The sequence below is a fragment of the Ursus arctos genome, unplaced genomic scaffold (genome assembly GCF_023065955.2).
Source record: "Ursus arctos isolate Adak ecotype North America unplaced genomic scaffold, UrsArc2.0 scaffold_29, whole genome shotgun sequence".
NCBI classification, from domain to species: domain Eukaryota; kingdom Metazoa; phylum Chordata; class Mammalia; order Carnivora; family Ursidae; genus Ursus; species Ursus arctos.
In genome coordinates this window covers 14181328-14207913 of record NW_026622974.1, presented here as the reverse complement: position 1 = coordinate 14207913, position 26586 = coordinate 14181328, and the positions used below count along the sequence as shown (strand labels likewise).

At 35.5% G+C, this 26586-nt stretch overlaps 1 protein-coding gene across 24 annotated transcripts in view; it reads right to left on the bottom strand.

The window, feature by feature from the left end:
- The window catches only part of MLIP (muscular LMNA interacting protein), a 240849-nt gene that overhangs the window by 86753 nt on the left and 127510 nt on the right, over positions 1-26586 (bottom strand). For 19 of the 24 annotated variants that reach the window (XM_057303877.1, XM_057303878.1, XM_048219726.2 and 16 more), the window contains 2 exons: positions 20989-22560; positions 9509-9580 (listed from right to left, as the gene is read on the bottom strand). In XM_057303877.1, coding sequence (XP_057159860.1) covers positions 9509-9580; positions 20989-22560 — 1644 coding nt within the window. The remainder of the gene's footprint in view (positions 1-9508; positions 9581-20988; positions 22561-26586) is intronic. The other 5 variants (XM_048219721.2, XM_048219723.2, XM_048219714.2 and 2 more) reach the window with 2 other exon arrangements.

The window sequence follows — 26586 nt, the reverse complement described above, 5'->3', positions numbered from 1 at the left end:
TCTATTTTAGTTTCTATTTTTGAGAAGGTCTACATAATTCATTATCCACATATTTTTCTTTATACCCTTGAGGATAGTTACAAGAACAGCTTTAAAATCCTTGCTAGCTAATTGCAACACTGGAACATCTTTGGGTCAATCTCCATGAGTTACATTTTCTCTTTGTGGATGGTTTACATTATCCTGTTTCTTTGTATGTCTAGAAATTAGAAATTTTTGGATCGTAGATACTTTGTTATTGTTGTTTAGTTTTAGCAGGCAATCAAGTCAGCTCCAAACTCTGTCTCCCTGACGGTGGGCAGCAGCTGGAATCTCTGTTCGGTTATTTTATCCTTAGCTGGGCTTAGCTGGACTTAACAGGCACAAGTATAATTCAATGGTCATCCAGGGGTTTGGACAGAGTATATAGGCAACATCTGCAGCTTCCTTTCTGTGACTCACTCTTTTCCCAGATTCTCCCCTTTCTTTGATTCCTCATCGCATAAGCCTGCCGGTTTCTTGCTGAGTTTTCGTTTGCTACATAGTAAAGAGACAAGGAGCCTCCCTTAGATGAAAAACTCATAAAGTCTAGAAAATCACTCAACTCCATCTCTTTACAAACATTGACTACTGCAGTTTCTACCCGCTCTTGGTCATGGGGTCCAGTACTTTTAGACAATTAATTTTTTGTATTTTGCCCACAGTTTACCATAGTTTCCCACAAAAGAATTGGTCCAATACCAGCTACTCTTCCATTACTAGCAGGATAAGGAAACAAACTAATTTTAATTTTTTAGCACAAATTTTCCTTATCACAGAGACTGTGTAAATTCAAATCTCAAACCCACTTCAGGGTAGGCTTATGGTTAAAGATTCTCTTTTTTCCTACCCTGAGCTCAGGTTGACATAGGAAGTTTCACTTGTCATATCCCTTTACGAATTTTTTTTCTTTTCCATCTTGTAATTGAGAGTGTAACCCTTCAAAGACCCTGGCTTTATGATAGGGAGACAATTCTAGTCCTCATCTCACTCAGCCCCAAATCTTTCCTTTCACCAAATTGATAGTAAATCCCAATCCTTATGATTAGTGAGCACAGTATCTTCAGAATAACTAAGAAGTCTACATTTCAACTTGCTTTTGGTATTTGATCTTTGGGGATCCTCTACTTTTTTATGAGCTCAGCTTCATATTTGGGGTGAATCACATGCAAATGCCATATTCAACTGAAAATTACAGGCTGTCCCATCCCATTATTTAGATTAACCTTCTATTTCTCATTTCTTCATTATCAGTATGATATACGCATATTCGCACCAGAAAGTGTCACACAGCTGTGGAACCATGCAATCTAAGGCTCAACAGAATCAATTTTTCACCTTCTAACAGAGCCAGTGATATAACAGATCCAGAACTATTAATCTTTACCAACAGGAACCATGTGAAGATGCTAGTTGTCATTTTGGCCTAGGATATGTTCCTAAGAATTCAGAAAAGTTATATCTAAAAATAAGAATTTACCATCTCCTCATTTCAATAAGTCACAAAGGAAAATTTTGTCTGGACATTTTTTTGGAAAATCTACTATTCTGCATTAATTAACACAATATAAAACATTACCTATGGTAACCTAATAGAAATGTGTGAGAGTGCCTCTTTCTTATCATAAAAATTTTCTCTTTTGCCTTCCTCCTTTTCCTCTAAACTTACTAGTAATGAGTAATGTAGAGCAAGAATGGAAAATTTCATAAAGATAACTCCTAGCTGGTGTTCAGATAGTTTAATTTTTCTCTGACACAGTGTCTTAATTACCTATCTACCTTGCTGTTATGGGCCTGGCCAAATACATGACCCCTACCACGGGGCAGCTGGAACCAACAGTTTCTTAGTCAGATATATTCACAGCCTTGAGGAAGAGAATGCTGCACACCACACTGGGCCACACAAGGGTTGTGCTCAGGTACAAAGTAAACAACCGGGGGTGGTGGAAGGCAGGCTTTGTAGTATCAAGAGGGTGATGTCCGTGTCCCCCGGTTTGTAGAAGGTTGTGATTGGCTTGTTTGATTCAGAAGGAATTGCACCTGGTCAGTTTGGTAAGGAGGGTTAGGGGACCTTATCTGGGGGTGGACAGTGGGGAGGGGAACTTGAAGCTAGGCTACTTGAGGCCCCTCCGATTTCACTGTATGTCAAAGTGGCACATAATATGGGGCCTTAATTTTAGACTTTATGCCACACACGGCTTCTAATTACAATGATAATTATGGATAAGAAAAAAGTCAGAAATTAATGACAAGGACTAGGAACAAACTCCTCAGGGGAGCAGTTTGATCTAGTCCTTCTTCACCTTTCCAATTATACCTTCTATTTTCTCTTCATCTGCAAGCTGCTCTTCAACCACAAAGAACCACTTGAATTCTTTGACCTTGTGGTTACCTTTTAACTACATGTTATTAACTCTGCCAAGATTGTCCTTCCTTCACTCTCAGCTCACTTCAAGGATTCCTATTCATCCCTAAAGATCCTAATCAAATTCCTTTAAGAAGTATTTTTGGCCCTCATACTAGGAAAAGAATGGGCACCATTTCACTTTGCACATACTTTAAGCATATTATAGCATATATTTTCAACAGTATCTCTAACCAACTGGACCATTTGTCCCTATCACAATCAGAAAAATATGGAATTTATCTTTATAACCCCAGGATAGAGCCAGTGATCTGTGATCAATAAAGATTTTTAGGATGAATTGAAAAGGTAAAGCAACAACTAAATGGAGTTAAGTGAATAAATGAATCCTACAAATAATATGATTTTAATCCTCCTCGGTAAAATGTTCTAGAGAAGTAGCTTAAACTCTTTGAATATTTTAAATAACAAATACTTTACTTTTTTTTCCCCTGAATTTCAGTTAAATTTGTTTACCATCAAAGATCTGAGCATATGATTGGTGTTAATGTAATGAGCAGGTGTTTTTCAGCCACAATCAAATCAGGTTAATATCTTGGTTACTCTGTAGGAACTTACTACAGGCAAACACAACTTTCAGTAGCCCATTTAAAATATTGAAATTTACTCAAAGAATGAAAAAACTATCTACTCAGAACCCTTGGAAAATTAAGGATAATTGGTCTTAGGTGAATAATGCTAAAACTTTGAAATAGGACAATACTCAGACTGCATTAAAATTTGGAGAAAAGATTATTTTGAGTTTCAATAGCTTGGAAATTTACTAGAATTGATTTTTCTTAAATTAATGAGTAGCTATTTGTCAAATGTATCATCTTGATTCACTCCTGCCAGCCATAAAGAGTTTTTTTCTCTGTGGTACAAAAATATATTTAAATGAAAATATATTAAATCTCCATTAAAAAGAACTCTAACCATAGATTGCTTTTTGACACCTTAGCCAGCAGGAATGTATTGATGTTTTTTTAGATTTATTAATTTTGAATGGAGTTGTCTCAGAATATTCTCCAATAAAAGATTTTTATTAAAAATGTATATTTTCTACCAAATTGGACTATAACCAAGTGAGACATAAATGGTGAATGCTTTGAATCCTATTTTTTAAAGATTCTTAACTAATGTAAGTTATCAGGAATATTTTCATTAAAAGTAGTTATCTTTTGCTCAGAACATTCAACTGTGCAGTCCAATTTTTAAAAAGAGACCTAGTAAATCAGATTTTGAGTAGAAAATGGTTTCTGAGTGCAGCACTACATTATAATTAAGAGCCAAGGACTATGAACGAGCACTGTAAATCAAAGTTCTTATGGGACTATGTGCCAGTAACTATAATAGGTGTTTCTCACCTGAAAGGAGAACTCTGATGGAACTGCAGGCACTTTTAAGTCAGATATATTAAATCAGTCTAACCTGCTCTTAGGAAATAGGATTAAGTTCTAAAAATCTGAAGACAGCATGAATCAATTGTACTCTAAATAGAGCCAGAAAGTAAACTATTTTCAAAGGAAGAATAATCTAAAAGGGCCCATAACTTTTTGTGATGCCTAGACTGTCTAGTTAGATTGGATTTCAGAAATTTTATGGGCCAGTTACTCTGTTTTAGTCATGATCAAATTAACCCCCCCACAAAAAGACCAATGCTAAACCTAAGTGCTCCTATACTTTGTTAATCTGGCCAGCTATGTATTTGGTAGAATAAATCCTCTGAAGACGACAAAACCCTTGTTTGATTTGCAGTCATTAACAAAAAAGCATTTGTAGGATTAGAGATATCCGCAGCCAATAAATCTCACTTTGATTATATAGTTGGAGATTCAGGTCCGAGTAGCATTTAGATCTGAAGAAAAGGGGGAAATGTACACTGTAAGCCAAAAGGGCTTCCAGATAGTTAAAAGTACAGCTTCTTTAAAGATAAAGACATATTTATCATTACATTATTTTCACTATTGGTTTAAAATGTTCAACAATTGAGGAAATCTACTTGGCGTTTATAATCCCAAAATCTTTGAAGGGTTGAACATCTGTGCCTACCACACAGAAGGAAGGGAATTTCTGTAAACCATTACAGCCTATTTCAAACCCATTCATTAAGACTCAATAGCAGGAGAATTCATATTTTTCCTTCATTTAATCAAGGACGTCAGAAAGGTGTGCCTTGTTTCCAGTCCAAACCAACTTCATTGTAATGTGCCTCATCTCAGTAACTCAAGGAATCAGAGCTGGTTTGTAAACTTCACTCACTCAAGTCTCAGAGCTAAATCACTTCCAATTCTCTTTCATTGTTCCTCACTAAAAAAAAAAAAAAAAAAGGCAAAACCAAACAAAAACTTTTGTTGCTCTAATTTGATGAGGATTTTAATATATTTTAGCAAGTAATGAGAAAAAAGTATTTTAGACAGAAATCCAAAATCATCATTTCTTGCTCCATATTTCACTTTAGCTAGTTGATGTCACTGTTGCATTGTGAACAGGAAAAGGCTGGGAAATAATCATGTAAGGTCCAATTCACCCACATACTAGCTCTGTTGCTGTGGGGGATTTACTTGGCATCTTTGAACATCAAAATCTTCACAGAGTTGTGAGGATAGCAAAACATTTAGCTCAGTGTCTGATTTACTAGAATACTCAATATGACAGCCACTATGATTGTATTTTCTCATTGTTAAAATGTACCAAGTCCAAAATCAACTTACTTCCCTTATAGTGGAAGGCCCTTTATAGCTTTTCCATGGAAGTAGAATTGAAGTTTATTCTATCCTAAAGAAAGATTCTTAATTATCATCACCCCAATTATCATACATTAGGGTCCTTAATTTTTATAATTCTATGAGCAAAGCTTAAAATCCTATGAAATAAAATTGAACATATTAGTGACCTAACCAGCTGCAAATTAAATTAATTCATTCAATGAACATTTAACAAAAAACTACAATATTCCCTCAAATAGTTCATAGTAGAAAAAAAGAAAAAACACCTACCAACGCGTATAATTAAATATGGTTTGGTAAGTGCTTTAAAAGAGACATGTGCATGGTATACAACTGCCTAGGGGAAACCAACTGGAATAGATTTAGGTCCTGGGCACTTTTCCATTGCCAGAGAAATGGGAACGCATTCACTTGTACTCATCAATTAAGAGATGTCTCTCTAGTATAGGCCATATGCTAAGCTAGCAACCAGATTTTGTTAAATTTTTGAGACATGCAGAGATCTTAAAATATTCTCACCCAAAGACATATGTTTAATCAGATTAAAGTTTACCGACTCATGCTTTAAAAATTTAAGCTGGCAATTTAGAATAAATTGATTTAAAAACTGACATCTCAAATCTTAACTATCCATTTTTATAGCACAATTTTTACAATTGTCTTCAGAATGGCTATTCTTTAACTTCCTTCCACTGGGAAAAAAATAATTCTTATTTTAACTTTTATTTAAATAATTAACCCTACAATTTAAATGTGCTATGTATAAAATTGAGCTACTCTATTATTCTTCTTTCAAACTCACATAGCTTATGAATTAAATGTGTCTTGAAAATGGCAGATAGCAATGCCATTTGTTGGAAAATGGTACCTAACTCTAGCCTTGTTTTTATCCTGAGGAATACTTGTGAGGAAAGGAACAGAGAACTTAAATTGCTTTAAAAAATATTATTTCATGGAAAAATATGAATCACTTGTGAAACAATAAAGACGCATACTGTTTTATTTCATGGAAATATTCCTTTCTTCATCTTTCCTTTCCTTAATATAATTTCATAATAAAAATAAAACGCCATTTACTTAGAATGTTAATATGAGTCCTTCAGTTTAATTTCAATTTTTTTACCTATTGCTCTCAGACCCAGATGATAAGAAGAAAAATTAATTGATAAGAAAAAGATCTTTAGCATTCTCTGAAAAGAACAGTAGCACACAGAGCAAGACTGAAAAGTAATGTCCATTTCAAAATTATTTCCTCTACAATACTGTTGAACATATTGTAATAAGGTTTGTGGACAGTCACAAATGCAAGCTGATCTGATTACTTTGTTCCTGCTTTATAATCACTTGTATTTCATCCTCATCTCAATCTTGGAGAAGATGATTATTGGCAGGAGATGAAGCCAAAGACTATGAAACTAACACGTTAAAATATGCCTTACATTTATCTCTTCCTATAAAGCCTTAGTTAAGACTTTAGCTAAAAATGCTTTCTTCCTAAATGTTCATGGGGGGAAAAAATTACAGAATACAGAATAAGCTACAAATTTAAGTTTTGATGCAGACAATAAATTACAGAACAGAACTCCCAGAAACCTCACGTCCCCTGCCAACAAAATGTACTCTTGAAAATGATGGGTTTCATCTAGGGGTGATTAAAGCTGAAACCAATCCAGTGATTCAATAATAGCTTAATATGTGATTGAAAGGGATGCCTGTACTTCAATTTGGAGGAAATCTTGCTTTTAAAAATAGTATTATTTCTTAAAGTGATTCTAGTTCCTCATTAATTATACCATATACTATAAAAGAAAATATGGTATAAAACATCAACGGTGAGTTTAATGTAGTTAGGGGGGAGAATAATGGTTAAACTGTCTAAATTAAATTCGTTAGTTCTATTTTTAAAAAATTCCACAGCATAGACCCTAACAGAATATTATAATGGGACTGCAGCATCCCCTTTCCTTTTAATTGTGGTGTTCTGTGTAATATTAAAGGGATCTCAGAAAATATTCCAAAGTGTTAATTCTTCCCCAAACAGAATTTCTGATGATTAGAGTCTTAATTTTCCTACTCATTTCAGAAATAAGTCCCTTTGATTTTAATGGCCTAGGTTGAGTTCTAGTATATAAACAGATGAATAAAAAGACCTAAAGTACTGGATTTATTTTTTTAAAAAACTACCACCATGAAAGGAGCTTGGAAATACCATTCAATATTAGTGAATATGGACATAAATGCTGATAAAATCTCGAGATAGACTTTTGTTATTTGAAAATTCTTACAAATTAAAGTTTCTCATGGAACAACACACAATATAGAAAAGCCAGCAAGAAAGAAAAAAAAGTGAGATTATACAACTCTAAAGAAAAAACAAACATATGTCATATCTTGTGACCTTCTAACAATTCATGTATCTATGGTCCAAAACAAATTTCTCTTAACCAAGAGACAATTACCCACATTAGTGTTTATACAATTGTCAATCCCCCCTAGAAAAACACTATTGTAAGTTAGACATCATGATATTTATATTTTGTTGTACTAAAAAAAATTTTCCTAAAGAGTCTGTCTTATTGAAAATTTAAAACACAAAACCCTCCTCTGTATGCACTTGCACTAGATTCAAAACATAGTGATGTTACCGTATACATTTATGAAATAGGTTTGTGATGATACTGGAACTTAAACTAATGATTCTTCATTTTTAATGACCAACTAATAGATGATAAGTTCTAAAATACACTTACTTGGAAGAGAAGAGAGCTGGTAGACAAAGATTCTGGAACCAATAATGATATCCAGCCTCATCTTACAAAAGTCTTTTTAGAAGAGTTAACTCTTATTTTTCTAAATAGAAAACTAGTATAGTGGTAGCCCACAGGTACAGGAGAATGTGCTAGGTTATGTGAGACAAGTATGATGGAGGGACAACAACAGGCCCCTATTTTCTTTGCCTGGCACTGAGTTTCTGTAGAGTCAGACACTGTGACCATATTTCAGAAATAACCATCTGAAATGGGCAGAGGGTCTGCGGTGAGAAAACATTGCACTATGACTCAACATAACAACACCAGATAAAGGATAAGGGACAACTTGGGAAAGTGTCACTTCCTGCATCCTCCTAAGCCTCCTGAAATCAGTGCTGAGGCCCATCTCATCTTTTCATGAGCTATAAAAGGTAGAAATTCAGAAGAGAAGCTAGAGAAAAACTTGCCAATCTCTCTGCAGTCCAGCAACTCCTCAACCCCAGAGTTGAAAGCATTCAGACATAGAGAGCATAGACTCTGGACCACATGTAGATAAATCAGAGTTAGTGATCAGAGATGATAATAAAAGAGATACTGCCCACTAACACCCACCTGTATGCTACTGAGCATCTCCTACTTGTGATTCCTACATTTTAGACAAGAGATCATGCAAAGATTTTATTTCCCAGATCATACTAAAATAACAAGCAAGTAAATTCATAAACCAGTGGTCAAAAGACCACCGGGTTGGCAAACATTAACATTTTGACAAATGATAATAACAATATTTGAAACACTATAATTACACAGAAAAAAAATAGGCTTAATGCACCGAGATAAACTGCCTAAATAAATATCATAAAAATAACATGAAATGAATAATTTCATTGGCTTGGTAATTGATTTCACTTCAATTCTGATATAATCCTCCATTTGGCCTTCATTTGCGCATATGTAATGTGCTTATTTAACAAGAGGCTTTAATTTAATTTACCTACTGAAGCAGAAACCTGTAATTTTATAATTAATAACTCTTAATAGCAAAGCAAAAATGCCCTAGAGGCACGTGAAAGCAGCTGGGACACTGGAAATGATCTTAATCCTCTTTCCCATTCATGGAGGTAGCATCAGGGCCTGGTGAGAATGGACAAAGAGGTTTAGCCCATGCTAGGTTCTAAGTTGGATACTCAGCTAACATGTTTCTACCTTGTAGAAACCACTGCTAGTCACCAAGTCTCGACCAAACTGGCCAGTTGCTCTCATGTAACCCCATTTTGCTTCTACTCTTTTGATCAGTGTGAAAAGAGGTAGAAGCTCCTAAATATAACAACCACTTAAAATTCCAAAGGACAGGGATCTATTCAAATCTGAATCAAGTTTCCCAGGTCTGCTTTACAGTGGACTGGACAATTCTAAGCCCATTTTGAGCCTCTGGTGATAAATCAATGATGTCTCAAATTCTATTCACCAAGATGCTTTCATCATGTGACCCTAAACTAAGAGCAACATTTTAGTAAAAGCAGAACTTCAAAACAGACATTTTAGAACACATAACAAAAACAACACTAGAAACATAAAATTCCCTCTGCTTTTGAGCCAACACTGACCTTCTGTTCCAAAAGCAATGTGTTTGTAGGGATTGCTGCAAAAGCCTTGTAGCTTGACTTGGTCTTGTATTGCTAGAATGAGTAACCAGAAGGCAAGAGTGGAGATGAAAAGGGGGAAGAATAGAACATAATTTTAGACTAGTTCTGCCAAGTTAAATGACACGTTATCAAATGAAGAAAACAGTTATTACAACTTGTTTTTGACAGAAAAAATTAGCTTACCATGTTAATATTTTATTAGAATGAGAAACAAAGGAGTATCACGGTAAAATATCAGCCTAGGGATTATAGGCAATTATGTGCTATACAGTTTCAGAACTTAAAAACACCCATTTCTACAAAGTTACGTATAAATTTCTCATAAGCAGTGTGTTCCTCATAGGAGTACTACTAGTCTATAAATGTGGGCAGGATTTTTGGTTTTTTTTGTTTTGGTTTGCTTAATTCTCAAAGGAAAGGGGTTCTTCTTTATAGTGCCATAATTAACAAACGTTATGCCAATGCATTTAATTGAACCCTTGATACATTCTCTTGCATTATTCATTAAAACGAGGGTCAGAATACATAAAATTTAGCAGCAATATTTAATAAGTAGCATATTTTGAATAGAAGCAACATCAGCAATTTAACTCTGTAACGAAAAAACTAGAAAGCCAAATTTTTGGTCTTAAATTCACTTTTTTAAACTTCATCATCTCCTGCTCTTTCTAATGCAGTGATATTAATGCATCAAATGACAAAACATCTTGAATTTTAAATAAAACTTGGAGTAATATAGTTCAGTTTTGTGGAGTATTTTTAAGAGAGGGTTGAGCCTGAGGAAGTTGTATAAATCAGGACACTATGCATAATCAAAAGCCCAGTTTTGATATTGTTCTGGGTCCCACACTGCTTATCCAAGGTCAAGGCTCCTGTCGCTTCAAAAGCCCCTGTCTCAGACAGCTTCCCCAGGGGCCCAGAGCCAGCTAGAAATTGGCACATGACTCCCAAGCCATCTTATTCCCTGGGCAGACCACAGGATCATAGAAGAAGACATGATAGTCAAATAAAATAAAGCCTTGAGTTTTATGGATATAATTGAAGTAATCTTCCATTAAAATGATGTGAGGAAGGTAAGGTAACAGATTCATTTTCCTTAGAAACAAGGTGAGGTAGAGAAAAATCAAAATGCCAGGCCTGGAGGAAAAGTCTCAAGTGCCTTCAAGCCCTTGTCTCTATACTGACCCAGCACTCTATAGTCCCCAAAAGACATATTTTGGATAAGGACTGAAAATGAAATGCCATCTCTTTGTGGAGACTAAGAGCTGGCACTTAGTACTAGGCAAATTATATACACTGCCTCATTTAATTTTACAGAAGCCCTATAGCTAAAGAACCAGTAGGGAAAGGAGGCACAGTACGGTCAAGTGACTTGTCTAAGATACCCAGCTTATAAAGAACAGAAAGAGGTTTGGAACACAGGCCTGTTGGGATCCAATATCCATGCTTTCTCTATAAGATAATATTTTCTCTCAAAGAATATCTAAGCAGACAAAGAATACATAACAACATATCATTAATACTCCATGATGGTTTTATGGATACTTAATTGTAATAATAGTTTTAATAATAATAATAGTTAACAATCACGATGAGCCAAGTACCATTCTAGAAGCTTTATGTGCATTACCTCATTTAATGATCACAACCAACCTATTAGGTAGATTCTATGTCACATCCAGTTTACATATGGAAACTAAAGTACACAGATACTGAGTAACTTATCTAAGGCCACTAGGTAGTAAGTCATAGCTGGGATTTGGACGCAGGCACACAAGTCAACAACTGTGCACTCATCTACCGTAGGCCCTTGCCTCTCATCTCAGGACACACAATCATTTGCATTGTTTGTTCTCCTATCCCCAACTGCCCCGAAGTATATAGCTGGATAAGCCTGTACAGAGAGATATGTTGTTATCGTACACATGATGCCAGAGATCTTAGAATTACATATGATATTAAAGGCCATCTCATTCAACCCCCTCATCCAAGACAAGAATCTCTCTGATCAATCCTCTGTTCAGCTACCACATGAACACTTGCCTATCTCCCAAGACAGCACGTTTAGGCCTAATTGTTAAAAGTGATTTAAAAAAAAAAAATGCTCCCTTATTCTGAGCCAAAATATGCTTCCTGCTAACTTACTCCATTGGTCCTTTCTCCCCACCTTGGAATGGTGACACACGTAAAGAGCTCGATTCGGCAAGGTAGTCGTGCTGCTGTTTCCACCAAGCCCTCCTTACTGATCCTCAATGGAAAAATTTCACTATCTTCATCACTTTCTTCTGTCAATATTCCTTTACATATTGAAAAGGTGTGTGTTGGGGTTCTTGGCTCAGTCAGTTAAGCATCTGGCTCTTGATTTCGGCTTGGGTCAAGATTCCGGGGTCATGAAATTGGGGTATGTCAGGGTCCACACTAGGCATGGAGCCTGCTTGGGATACCCTCTCTCCTTCTCTCTCTGCCCTTCCCCACACTCATGCACTCACTCTCTAAATAAATAAATAAAATCTTTTTTAAAAAAGGTGTGTGTTAAACTAGATTTATTTTTAACACAAAATAGAATATGATCGTCACCTTGAAGATATCGCCAATAAACTCAATTAATACAATGAAGATAATAATAACTGGACTTGTCTCCTTGGTTTTTGTGGTCAGTTTAGAATATACAGGAGGGTGAAGTTAGAGTCATTTCGTATTGTTGGATCACACCAAGTATGCTACCACCTAAAATCCCTAATGCTTTCATTTTTTTTTAACATCCATTGAAATTAAACTCTATCATGTAGTTTTGTTTTTTTTCTCTAGACCCCTAATAGTACTCAGGCATTATCTCTATCCAGTTTCATCTGCTTAGTATTGCAAACTACGAAGATAAGAATTTTTATATTATTTCATGAACTATTTTGTTAGGTAAGTCATTTTTATCTTCATTCAAGTCCATATACCAAGGATAAGGAGCTCTTGGCTCCTGGGTCCTACCAACCTGGTGGACATCAATCTATCCTGTAAATCTATCTGGATATGACAGTTCAACTAATGAATTCATTCAACAAAATATTATTGAGTATCTACTTTGTGACCTACATTGCTCTAAGTATTAGAGATTCAGTAATGAACAAAATAGCCAAAGACTTTACTCTCTAGAGCTCCCATCCTAATAAACAGAGACAAACTAAAAGCAAAGAAATAAGAAAGCAAAAAAAGTCATAGCGAGATAAATAATTCACAGAAAATTCAAATAGGGTCTTGGAATAGAAAGTGACCTCAAGGTTGCTTTAGATTGGGCACTCAGAACAAATGTGAGTTCACAGAAAGATGTCATTACACCACACATGGCTTTCCTTATTCATGATATCATGAAAAAATCACAAAAGCTAGAACTTGCAAGGCAATTCAATAAACATTTGTTACTTGAAGAAAATGTCTGGTTTTCAGTTATAACTGCTTTTGGAAACAATCACAAACTAAGAATATAGGCAATCATTTTCAAAATTTACCTTCCGTTTTTGTGAAAAACAAAACATATGGCTCACTTCTTTTTCCAGTAAATCTCTTATTTCCCATCATTTACAATAGAAGTAGAAATTTCATCTGTTTGAGATACAATTTATGTAGGCCAGGAGATATGAATTTAGAGCATATAGATGTTTCCTTCTAGTTCTTCATCTATAGGGTTTCATGAGTGTTTAAGACATATGTAGTCTTTCCTTTTCAGTGTGAAAATCATTCTTGCTGAGGGATTTGCTTAGAGATACTTTTTGGGTTCACTCTATTTCTTCAGGATTCTCTTAACAATATTCTAATTTAGAACGTATTTCTTCTTTACCATTTCAAGTCTTTCAGGTGTTAAATTAAACTTATTGGTTTCCCTTCCTTGGTTTAAAATTATAAATCACTCTAGTCAAGGTAAGTATAACTTGAATAGTAGGTTGTAGTGTTAAAGGCTGGAATCACCATCAACTGATCATAGAAGGTAGAACTGACTAGCCTGACCCCAGCAAAAAATTCAATGATACCTACTGTATCTCTCCAATTTGTAATCTGTGCTTTTGGTCAACATTTAATAAATATTTTTTTTCTATTTCTGTATTTTTAGACAGAAACAAAGAGCTCATGTGGCGGTGGGGGGGGGGGGGGGGAGGAGGAGAGGCAGAGAGAGAGACTCAAGCAGGCTCCACCCTCAGTATGGAGCTTGATCTCATGAGCATAAATCATGACCTGAGCCAAAATCAGGAGTCGGGCGCTTAACCAACTGAGCCACCCAGGCACCCCCAATAAATATTTCTTAAATATTCACTACATGACAGGTGCAGGGTAAAATTAAGGTTTAGAAAAGGAAATGCTATTTTACTACATACATTTATCAGAGTTAATCCTATTTATAAATCCTATTTATCCTGGATAATTGCAACATAAATCCTGGGTATAAAGGTGGGGCCAGCAACACATCTTTCTCCTTCAGAAAATACTTCTCACCACTATCCTATCTGCTATTGCTGATGCCTAAAATTCTACCACAGGCTTCAGTAATAAAGACCCATGCAATCCCAGTGAAAACTATATTAGTTGCCTCAAGAATCAGAAATTTGAACTCATGGTTACACTTTAAGTATTGGTGAAGGGCAGAACCTCAGATTACATGAACAACAGGAGTGAACCTTGGCAGAGAGCCTCCCTACCACTACGGCCAACTTCTCCTTCCTGATTCATCCATGAGTAGAAATGAGAGCATCACTCCAAATGTACACTTCCTACTCATCAGTGACCATGCAGTGACCATGCATGCAGTGCCTGAGTCAGAATCTCCCTGAAGCAAAAGCTCAACCCAAGCCCTAATTCAACTCACAGAAGGAAATTGCCCAGATAACCCCTTTACACCTGAATTACTGGCAGAGCACAATCTCTATAGTGATCCCGAGAACTGAAGCAGTAGGGAAGGTGAGGGGAGAAATTTCCCTGAACAACTCTCTTCCTAGGACCCCTCTCCATGACTGATTTATCTTTGGTGTGTTTCTAGTACTCTAAACATACGTTATTGTATTACAATATTTTGACATTACTATTAGCCTGATAGGTCTTTTAGAGAAGACCTATTTTCTATTATTTCCAATATCTAATACCAACCTGGTAAAGAAGAGATATTCAGCAAATATTTGTTGATTTAAACTGAAGTATTTTATTGAAAATTACAGTAAGATTTAGAGGACATGAAGAAACAAAATTTTAGTTCCTCATATACTGTTCACATCTTAGACACACCTGACTGATTAGAGACCCTCTTCCCCCTTCCAAGTATGCTCTAAAGGCATTTCTAATATTTCTAATATTAGTTTCCAAAATCCTTCCAAGATTTGAACTTCCAAGATTTGAACTCATGACCTTGAATCCTTATTTTTTAAATCCCTTTTTTGAGCTAAACTGCACAATCCCATCCTTGAATTAAAATGAAAATACTCCTCAAGGAGTAAAAAAGAAGGTTTTGTCAATCACTGACCCTTGAGTGTGAATCACTGCTAAGCTCAATTCAGAAAGGCTAGCTGGAGAGAAACAAAGGGAATGAGAACCTGAACTGGTTAGTACATAGATGGAAGCAACAGACAGCAGGAAAATCTAGAATTTCCACAAAGGCACCAAAAACTCTGTAGAGGAGGTGGAGTACAAAACAATCGGACTAAAAGAGAAAAAAGGAAACAAGAAAATACATATACCTGGTTTCAATTGTTTTATCATTTCACATGTTATTGCGAATGTTTGTTACCCTACCTACCAAATATGTACAGATATATGATCTTCACCTTCACTACTCGAACCTCACCAGAGCCATCATCATCACTGGCCTGGATCGTTCCAACAGACTCCTAAGGTCTCCTTACTTCCTCTTTCACCATCTCACAGTCTATTCTTAACACAGCAGCCAGATAGACATGATTGTGCCAATTATCTATTCAAAACACTCCAATGGCTTCTTACTCAAATTAAAAAGCAAAGACTAAGCAGTGGCCTGCCTACAGGACCCCACAGGCCCCAGCTTGCAGTTACATGACTCTCTAACAATCTCAAATTCCTCATACTAACTCCATTCTTGCCACACTGTCCCCTATCTTTGCCAAGCATTCTCTGACATCAATATTTTTCCTGACTATAATCTCTTGAGGTGCATCACCTCTTTGAATGTCACCTTCCCAAAGAAACCTATCCTGACTACCCAATATTAATTTGTGACACTATCCCTTACCCCGCTATACTAGTCTCCGTACCATGTATGACCTTCTAACACACAAGGAAATTTACTTATGGCAGTGGGGAGGTGGTAGTGGTAATTGCTGATTTTTTCTCTTCCAACCAAGATTATAAACTTTTTGTGAGCAAACATTTTGCAATTTTATTTTGTTGCAACATCCTCATGACTTTGAAATATGCCTTGCACATAATAAGCACCCAATGAATGTCCATTGCATGAATGGATGATTTGCTTGAACCACATCAACTATTTTAGCTCATGGACGTACATTCCATTATTACTCATTTACCTAATTACAAGTGGTCAGCAGAAATGGAGAAAATCACATAGAAACTGTTGTCACCAAGTTTTTGGTGTGATGTATTTGGAAACACGTTGATGCCTTCAAGGAATGAGAGTTTATAAATAAAACACCAACTATAAAAGTTCATGAAATATTAAAATGCTCCCAATTGATTTCCAAGCTATGTGTCCAAATAGCTTTTAGGCCAGGCAAGGACACCCCCTCATAGTTAGAAAAAAAGCTTCAAACCATCTTCAGTAAGTGGCAAAATGTTTGAGGTTTTAAGGTAATGTCCTCAAATCCCCACATGGAATACCATGATAATTCACTAGGAGAAAAATTTAAACTATTTTATAAATGAAGACCAAATATCTTGGGAACCCAAATACAACCCCAGGAATTAGTTTTATGATATCCAGGCTTTCCCAAGGGACAGAAACACCTCAACAATATAGATGTTAATCGAAGAGTAAACTCAGCAACCTTTGGGGAGATGCTCATCCTGTCTAGGGCCATGATTACGATGTGAAATAATATTTTAAAACTATATCTGAAATTAAAGTGTATCAATTATATCATACTAGTGCAAACAGATTCAGAACCTTAAGATTCTATGAAAAAAATCAAATATGTTTCATATCTGAATTTAGCTCAGTATACGCTAGCTGTTCCATTTTATTTCAATATCAAAGGGTAGTAGGGCCCACATTTTGAACCAATACCCTTTAAGCATTCATGTTTTAATTTGATGGCCATTTGTATTCTGGGACCTCTTTTCTTTTGGGATCTGGCACTGAGTGAGGCTGATCTAAATCTGAAGCTCTTTGACTTCAAAGGTGCCCTGTGCTTGGATTAGCACCACAGTGGAAATAGCAAGACAAGAAACAATCCATAGACACATATGAATTCTTTGATATCCCAAAGCTTTTGTCTATTTCCTCTTACCAATCTATGAAATAATCTTAGCAATTCAAACAAAACTAGTCAAACATCAAAGGAAACCAGGATAAGATTTATGGATTCCACCATCCATTTTAATGAATTTTTATGCTCAAGTTACAACTCCTGCAAATAATAGTTTGCAATAAAAAAAAAAAATGTAGACTGATATTTACCTGGAGAGATAATAGCAAGAAGCAAGGAAGAAATAAATATACTAAGAACAGCATGTCTCAGAGGGCAACTATTTTTACAGAAGTTATCATAAATTTTGCCCATTATAAGAAATATTTTTTTGTTCAAAAAGCAGGTGAAATGAGATTAATTATTCTTCAGATTTTCATGTTCATCAAATTTATCATGTACTTCTATAAGCTGAAATTTTTAACTTGGAAATTAAAAAAATAAAACAAAAAATAAAGCAAATGCTGAAAATTCTTCAATATTGGGAGCAGTAAGTGAGCTGGGGGAGAACAGATCTTCAACAAACTTGATTTTAGGACAAAAAAGACCTTGACTAGATCAAAAGACCTCTGCACTCAACCTCTTCTAACTCTCCAAGAACAGGACAAAACGTGAAGAAAGCAGAGTGAACCACAAACAGAAAAACTTTGAAAAAGCCTCTGGAGTAAAATCACTTTTCACAAAGGTAATGAATAATTTAAGCATATGGCACTATGGTTTAAGATATAATTGTTAATAAATTCAGGAGACGGTAATGTTTACATCACCAGGTTGTTTTTAATATACCACAAATGAATTCCGTAATCACACATATGTATTGAAAAGATAATTTCCAGGTCATTTTGCCTCAAATAAATAAGATTTTTAAATTTAGAATTATAGAAAATGTTAGATTTTCTCCATCCTGTTTGCTTTGAAAGTTTAAAATACAAGAACTTAATAATCTCTAAAAAATACATTTTTAAATGACCAAAAACATTATAGGAATTGATAATTCTGACTATTCCATAATGATGATTTCCTTCATGAGAGTTATTAAATCAGGCTAAAATGATAATATGAGTTATGCTTTTGTGTTTTGGTATATAATATGAAGAAAATAATATTACCAAGTTTATACAGTCATAAAAAGTAACTGATATAGTCTCCTTGATTAATTTTTAACTATTTTGTATATTTGTCTAGGATAGTTCTCATCTCACAAAAAGAATGTGATATCTATTAAAACAATTATTATTACAATAATCACTATTTGATGGTAAGACCAATTTTCTTATGTCTCTACATATACTCCTCTGCGTTCATCCTCTGTATATTTGGTCAGGCTATTTACTGTTTCTGAAATGCTAGCTCCTTCCCTCTTCATTAAGCTAAATCCTAAACATTTCCTACAGGCCTGACATTTATTATAACTTCCCTCACTAGCCATACCCCATAGTAATACTTCTATTACATTGAATTCAGTGAACAATTATATATAATCTGTATTATACTGTTAATATTGTCTTATACTTGTTTTCTAGTTTTATTGTAGATTTAATAACTCTATATAGCTCCTCCACATTATGTATATTTTCTTCTGCTGAAAAAAAATTTATTTTTTTAAAGACAAATTACCACTTACTTTCCTTAAAACATAGAGATACACAATCACAAATCCCCCAAAAAAGCTGGTATAATGGGCATATGGCAGGTGTTCTCTGCATGCTTGTTAAGTTGAATTGTATTACAACATCATTAACAAGATCATGTGGGTTATCTTTCCCATCTTCATCATTCAAACAGTAACAGAGTTGAACACAATCTCCATGGAATTTGGAAGCTCTCAAACTGTGTTATTTCAATGTACTGAACTAAAAATCGCAGTCCCTTCCTAATACAGGCACTTTCATAATTTTATTTTATTTATACAACAATAACCAAATTCTGGTTCTGTAGGATCCACATCCTAATTATTTGAGAATAGTTGGGAAGCTGGTATGCTCTAGAGCAGAGTTGCCCTTCTACCAGTAAAAATGAACTCTATGGATCACACCTTCAAATATTTCCCTTCTCATATTAAAATAAATGCCAGTCTCCAGAGTATAGGGTCGTTTTTTTTTTTTTAAGTGTGTTCATTTGAATATAGTTCACACACAATGTTACATTAGTTTCACATGTACAACATGGTGCTTCAACATCTCTGTTATGCTACGTCTACCACAAGTGGGGCTACCATCTGTCACCAAAAGACACTATTACAATACCATTGACTATAGTCCCTATGCTGTACCTTTTATTCTCATGATTTAATCATTGCATAACTGGAAGCCTGTATCTCCCATTTTGCCCATTCTCCTCCCCCCTTCCCTCTGGTAACCATCAGTTTGTTTTCTGTGTTTGCAGGTCCGATTCTGCTCTTTGTTTGTTTCTCTCTTTGCTTCTTTTGCTTTTTAGATTCTGCACATGAATGAAACCATATAGTATTGATGGTTTTCAATCTGATTTATTTCACTTAGCATAATACCCTATAGGTCCATCCATATTGTTGCAAATGGCAAGATTTCAAGCTTTTTTATGGCTACTTAATATTCCTCTGTGTGTGTGTGTGTGTGTGTGTGTGTGCGCGCGCGCACGCGTATTACATCTTCTTTATACATCATCTGTTGATGGATACTTAGGTTGCTTCCATATCTTGGCTACTATAAATAATGCTGCATTAAACATAGGGGTGCCTCTATCTTTCTGAATTAGCATTTTTGTTTTCATTGGGTAAATATCCAGCAGTGGAATCATTGGATTATATGGTGTTTTCTATTTTTAATTTTTTGAGGAACCTCCATACTATTTTCCACAGTGGCTGTACCAATTTATATCCCACCAACATGGCATGGTGCCATATTGTTTCACTTATATGTGGAATCTCAAAACAAAGCAAAAGAAAAGACAAATAAAAAACCAGATTCTTAAATACAGAGAAGAAACTGGTGGTTGTCAGAGGGGAGGTGAATTATAAACTTCTAGTTACAAAATACGTAAGCCACAGAAATGAAACTACAGTATAGAAAATAATATTTTAGTAGTATTGTATGGTACTACACTTATCATGGTGAGCACTGAGCAATGCATAAAATTGTTGAATCAATTTGTTGTACAGCTGAAGCTAATATAAATTGTTGATTATACTTCAATAATAAAAATGATATAAATAAAAATAATAAGTAAATAAATAAATAAATGCCAATGTTACATTCTTGTTCAATGGGTTGCTTCAGAGCATTCAGAAGCTAGTATTTCTCCTCCTCAATTCTATTTCCTCATACCCAGCCTATCCACCCTTTCTGTTTTTCATAATTCCTAAGTATTTAGTGTTCAAAATAAATCAAATATAGTATTCACATATAAAAGAAATTTCTATTCCCTTTTGCCCTATACGTATATAGCTAAATCCATATTGGCATGGATTTGAGGAGGTATGAGGAGCAGTAAAGAAATCAACTTGGTAAAAGGGGAAAAATCAATAATAATAAATGAATGCCAACAAAGGAAATAGAAAGCTTTCAACTTGCCTTGGCAATAACGTGGACCTGGACCTAGGATAATATTCTATTTTACACTGCTCCTGTCACTATTCTATCCATATATGATATTTTGTTGGACAATACGGTCCATGTAATTAAATAATGAGAAATGTATCGTATTCTCAAATCTGAACTATCTGCTTTAAATCCCATCTTTGTGATCAATGATATAACTCATATTATGCCTGAAAAAAATGCCCTTGGAGTCATAGATATAAGAAGTTACCATAACAGGAGGATTTGCAAGATCAAAGAGTTTTACCAAAACATGCACATTTTTAGTTAGATTATATTTCACCTCCACATTCAAATATACCAAATCCTAGTCCCACTTATACTTTCTGTAACTCCGTGTAGGAGCAGAATGAATATCATAATTACTTTTCCCCTGGAAAAAAGATTCTCCCATATTTCAGAATAAGCATGCACCATGCAACGTGCAAAAAAATACCTTGGGTTTCTTATTTTCAAGGCCTGTTGAGATGGACAATGCACAAGGTGAAATCAGCTCCTTGGTTCTTGTTAGAGAGATGGGAGGTGATGGGGTTGAAAGAGATGACCTGTAGTTGGATATTGAGCTTTCGTATTTTCCAGGTCTTGAAGGTAAGGTACCACTGCCACAACTTGGGTACAGTGTTGAGGGATGCAGCTGGAGTGTCTGGGTGGGCAGATTAGCATGAGGGAGAGGAGAGGACCCCAATTTGGAAAGAGAGGCAGAGCTAGCACTGGAGACAGGGGGTAAAGGAGGAGTTGAAGGATTCTGCCCCTGGTCAGCTAGCTGTGGGGCTGTTCTCTTGGATCTGTTTATCAGGTTTGAAAGAGCTGGGGAAGGATGGAAATATTTCTCTGGAGAGGACAGCATGGCTCTTTGATTAGCGGGAGGAGATAGAGAAGATAATGCAGAGGAGACTGATGTAGGATGTATGTGAATATTCCTGGGCTTTTCTGGACCCCTGAGGTCAACATCCTGTTTGCCCTTCAAAGAAAGTGAAGGAACACTTGGCGGAACAGGAGGAAGACCTACAGAACTCAATGAATCAGTCTGTAGTGGGGACAGTGTTGGGTTACTCTTCAAAGAAGTGGGTGATGTTTTCTCTACATTCAAAGAAACAAGGCCACTACCAGCATGTTTTGTGGGAGAGAGGGAGCATGCCTGAGAAAGGGGAGCAGATGTGGCAAAAAAAGGTAAGTGAAAGGATTGCTGGCTAAGTTCAGAAACCTGGTGTTCCCTTTGCTCTGGAGACCCTGCTCTCAGAGAGCAACTAGAGAGAGATTTCTTAGGTGTGGGTGGGGTTTGTTTTGCTTTTTGATCAAGTGTGAGTGTGGAAGAAGCCAAGGAGTTGAGAGAGAAAGTGGGACAGGATGCAGGGGAAAAGGGTCTTTGGTGAGAAGGGTTTGACTTCAGCATGGCAGTGAGAAGGGAAAGCCGGGAAGGCACTGGGGATTTCACTCCTGACTTTGAGAGATTTCCACTAGATGACACTTGGCTACAGATAGTGGAAGAAGACCCATGGAAAGAGGAGGTAAACTGTTTGGGACTTGGAGAGAGCGAATGTGTGACAATACGGACAGGTATGTACGAGCCCGAATTCGACTTCAGAGAAGCACTGGAGGATGGTGAAGGAGAAGTGGTTCTCGGGCTTTCTCTGGGGCTAAGGACATGCGAGGTGAAAGCTGTTGTCTTCTTCAGAACTTCAGAGGCCAGTCCAGGTTTCTCATCTGCAGCTTTTGGACTGGATAAATTAGAACCTGATAACTGAGTGGCATGGGGAAACTGTGACGTCAAGGAGGTGCCCTTCGATGCAAAAAAGGGTGAAGAATGAGCAGAAGTTTGAAAATACGTAGTTGTTTCTTCCACCAAGGCCCCACTGACATCCAGCCTCCTAGTGTGGAACTCCTCTAGCACAGAGGCTCCGTCGAGGTTAACTGGGTCAGGTGGTGTTTTCTGATTAGTTGGAGAAACAAAGGAGAAAGCAGGTGGTTTACAGGCAAGCTGCTCAGAGGTAGTGGGAGAAGAAGTTAACTAGAGGAAAGAGAAATAGACAGATTGTAATAGGACATTATTTGTGAAACAATCACAATATTCTTGTTGCTTGTGTATTTCTGCAAACAGTGCTTCTATTAGTTTACACAAAACAGGCACCTCAAACCTCTGTAAAAATGGAAGAAATTCTGTTGTGCTAATGAGGCACTGCTTTAAATTTGAAATAAAATATAAACAAACTGTGAAGTATTATATATTATGCCTCATTTATTCCCTTGAAGAACATCAATATAGAATTGTATATGCATGTTTCCATTTGGAAAATAATTCACTGACAAAATCTAAAACAGTTATCTTAATTTGGAATTGTGTGACTTGAAAAGATTTAAATCACCATCAATATAAGTTTCAAAATTCACATTGGAAAATGAAATAGATTTTCTTCCATTGTAAAAATATAATAGTATAATATAATAATATGACTATGATAATATAATGACTATAATCCTTAAAAAATCTAGCACACTTCAAGTGTTTAAAATTCTCAAAACTTAAAGTACTCCTACCATTGTGCAATTGCAAAAAATGACCAGCATTCAAAAGATTCACACCCAACATCAACCTGATTGACATCAACAATGATAAATTAAGAGAGTGAAAGCAAAGTATGAAATACAGAGCAAGTTTTAACTTATGAAAAACATGACACTAATTATTTCCCAGAATGAACATTTAATAAATGATTTGGATTACGCTGGGAAAGGTAGATATGCTTTCATATCAAGAGAAAAGAGTACTTTACAAATGTAATCTGCCTGAAACAATGCAATTCACCAACCCCTCAACAACTAAGAAAAAAAGAAAGAAAGAAAGAAAATATATCTGGGTATATGTATTCTTGTGCTATTTTAAAAATCATCCAGTACTTTAAGACAAATACTAAAATTATAAATGATTCAAAAGCCAAATCTTTAAACACAGCTCTCTCTGCAAAATTATTGATTTGATTCTATCAACTGATAAGAGAATTTAGGGAATATCAGCTAATCAAAAATGTTAATATTTATTGTTATTATATTACTATATATATATATATATATTTTTTTTATATATAGCCTTACATAGTAGGAAAAATGTATGACCATAACAATTAAACTTAGCAAAAGCTTGGTTTACAAATTCAGTAAATGATATTTCTTGATTTTCTTTGTAACATGTTAACAAGGTGTCCATCAGACCTATTGCAAAAATTTTCACATCATCTAATTTTGATTTCTGAAAACATTTAAAACTGATAAGTGCAAACAACTCATTCCAAACTGCTAAGTTTCAAGTAGGCATATAGTCCCTTCTTTTTATGTGTAAATTCATATGTATATTTGCAACACAGAATTCTTGCCACACAATTAATATTTGAATACACTGCCATCACCCAGAATATCTGAAAATCAGAGATAATTGAAAATCAAGCAGAATTCAATCAAATTGAGAAAGAAAGCTTAACAATTCCCTCACAGAAGCTTTACTTAGAAACAATTCTGCTTAGCCATACAACTGATTCATGTGATTAGACATAAATCAAAGGTCTTCTCTGATTGTTTCAAGACTGGCCTCTTCTCACAAAAGGAATGAAGCAATTTCAAGGCTGTGTAGGGTGTCTTTGCATATTATGTTATAGCTTTTGGTAAAGAATTTTGTAAATTAATGATAACGGTCACATAAATCCCATTATCTTTTAAGTCATATTTCTAGATAACTTCAATTTATACAACAAATTTATTAATTCATCCAGATTATCCATGAAATTATCATGTTAAAATCACAGGGCTATGATTCTATACTGAGTCATATTTTACCTAATATAAGTAATTATATTTATTGTGCTTTTGAATAATTATTGAAGAACTTCTAAGAGAAAGACTCTAAAGAGTCTAAGAATATTTATTTTGTTTGTAATAACCTACATATATTATTATATTTTCCTATTCAGTATATTAACAAGTATTTGCAATATATTTGTTTCTAATTTGCAAATACATCTGGATGTTATCCCAATTTATACTAATGAAAAAATTTCCAGATGTGAAGAATGCTTTTTTTAATGGAAAAGATTCATTTTCCTAAATTCCTCTTAATAGGTTAAAAAAAAAAGTGGAAGGAAGATACAGACATGAATAACTTCGTGCAGAAAATGGAGAATGGATACCTGTCAAATGCTCAGTTATCTTAGAATAGATCCTTCATTCACTTCTACACTACAAATCCCTTACCAGTGATAACAAATTTCTCTGTTGACATCTACAAATTCCCACCCCTTCAACCTCTCCCATTAATAACCTCTTGTGCTGTTCTCTAGGTTTGCCAATAATGCTCTAATTCCTTCTCCTTGAGGTTGTTTTCTGTTTTCTCCATCATTTATTTCTAATGTGATCTTTTTTTATTCCTTTGCATTAAACACCTCTCTAGAGCTGCCCTTGATTAGGTTCTCCAGTCACCAGCCTTCTTCTGATTCCTTGAGTCCCCTTACCATACACCTCCTCCAAAGTTATTTTCAAAACTCTCTTCTCCTAGAAAAACTATCCTGAACTCTAGAATACATTCATAATAATATCAGTAAGAGAGGATGCTTGCAGTGTTCTGTTGTCATCAAGTGGACAGTCTTAACCCTAACCCTAATCCACTCTTGGATCCTATATTATAGAAGCCATCAATTATTCTAATAACCAATCTCTGTTGTGGAGCTGTCACATAATTTTAGTCAACCTGAAATTAACTATTCCTATACATATTCAATTTTTCCTAATTAGTATTAGATTCCAAAGCATCTACTAAAAGCCAAAGTGATTGCTCTGCTATCTGAATAGTTCCCAAGATTTAGACAGCACAAGTTATATTGATCCATATAGTTGAGCTCTTCCTCCTGAATCTGTACAGCCATACAAGGCAGAAACTCTAGATTCCTTTTTGTCCTCATATGCAATCATTACATTATGACAGCTTGGCCTCCTAAACTTAACCTACTTATGGGTTTTGTCACTGATGAACACTTGTAATGTCACTGGGCAGATACAGTCTCAGCCTTTCAAAGATGAACAATTTAAATAATATTTCTGGTATTCCTAGCTCTAGTTGTACCCCATTTACCTATCAATGGAGTGACTTTTTAAAATCTAATCAAAGTACACCTATGCTTAAGATGTCATCAATATTTTGTCCATGTATAATGTGAACTAAAGATCTTTCCTTCATGACAGAGCCCCTCTCTTGCTGTCCTGCCCCAACTCCCTCATCCCTTATTTTGTATTTTAGGTTTTAGAAATACTTTGTTCAATCTCAACCTTCTCGCCAGCATTGCGAACAATCTAGCTATCTTGTTCTTTTTCCAATCCACTTGCCAAATCTTCATTCTTAAATCAATCTCACTAACTGCCATTATGCTCTGAGACCCAGTCCACTTAAAGCTGCAATAATAATAATAATAATAATAATAATAATAATAATAATAATGACAGAGGACTTCCTAGGAAGATGGTGGAGTAAGAGGATCCTAGGCCCACCTCATCCCATGGATACATCTAGATAACACCAACATCAGTGTAAATAACCCAGAAAAACACCTGAAGATGCACAGAACAGACTCTTCACAGCTAAGTGTAGAGAAGAGGCCACACCAAAGAGGGTAGGAAGGTTGGAGACACAGATGGGAGCAAACAGACCCAGGGGGCTGTCCTTAGGAGGGAGGAACATGCCAGGTACTGAGAAGGGGGAGGAGTAGACCCCATACCAGTTACCCAAGGCATTGGGGACTTAAACTGGGAAAACAAATCCCCATTACATCTAGCTTTGAAAACCAGAGGAACCTAACTTCGGAAGTTCTTACAGTCAGTGGAGCTTAACACCTGGAACTTTAAAAATCAGCAAGCACAGCTCTGAGAGAGCTGGAGAGCAATAGGAAACTGAGTTCCCACCCTTAAAGAGATAGCACAACAAATAGTCCTGCTGAGATACAGCAGAGAACCAGCAGTTTGAAAAATGCCTGGGGAATACAGGAAAGAGATTTGTTTA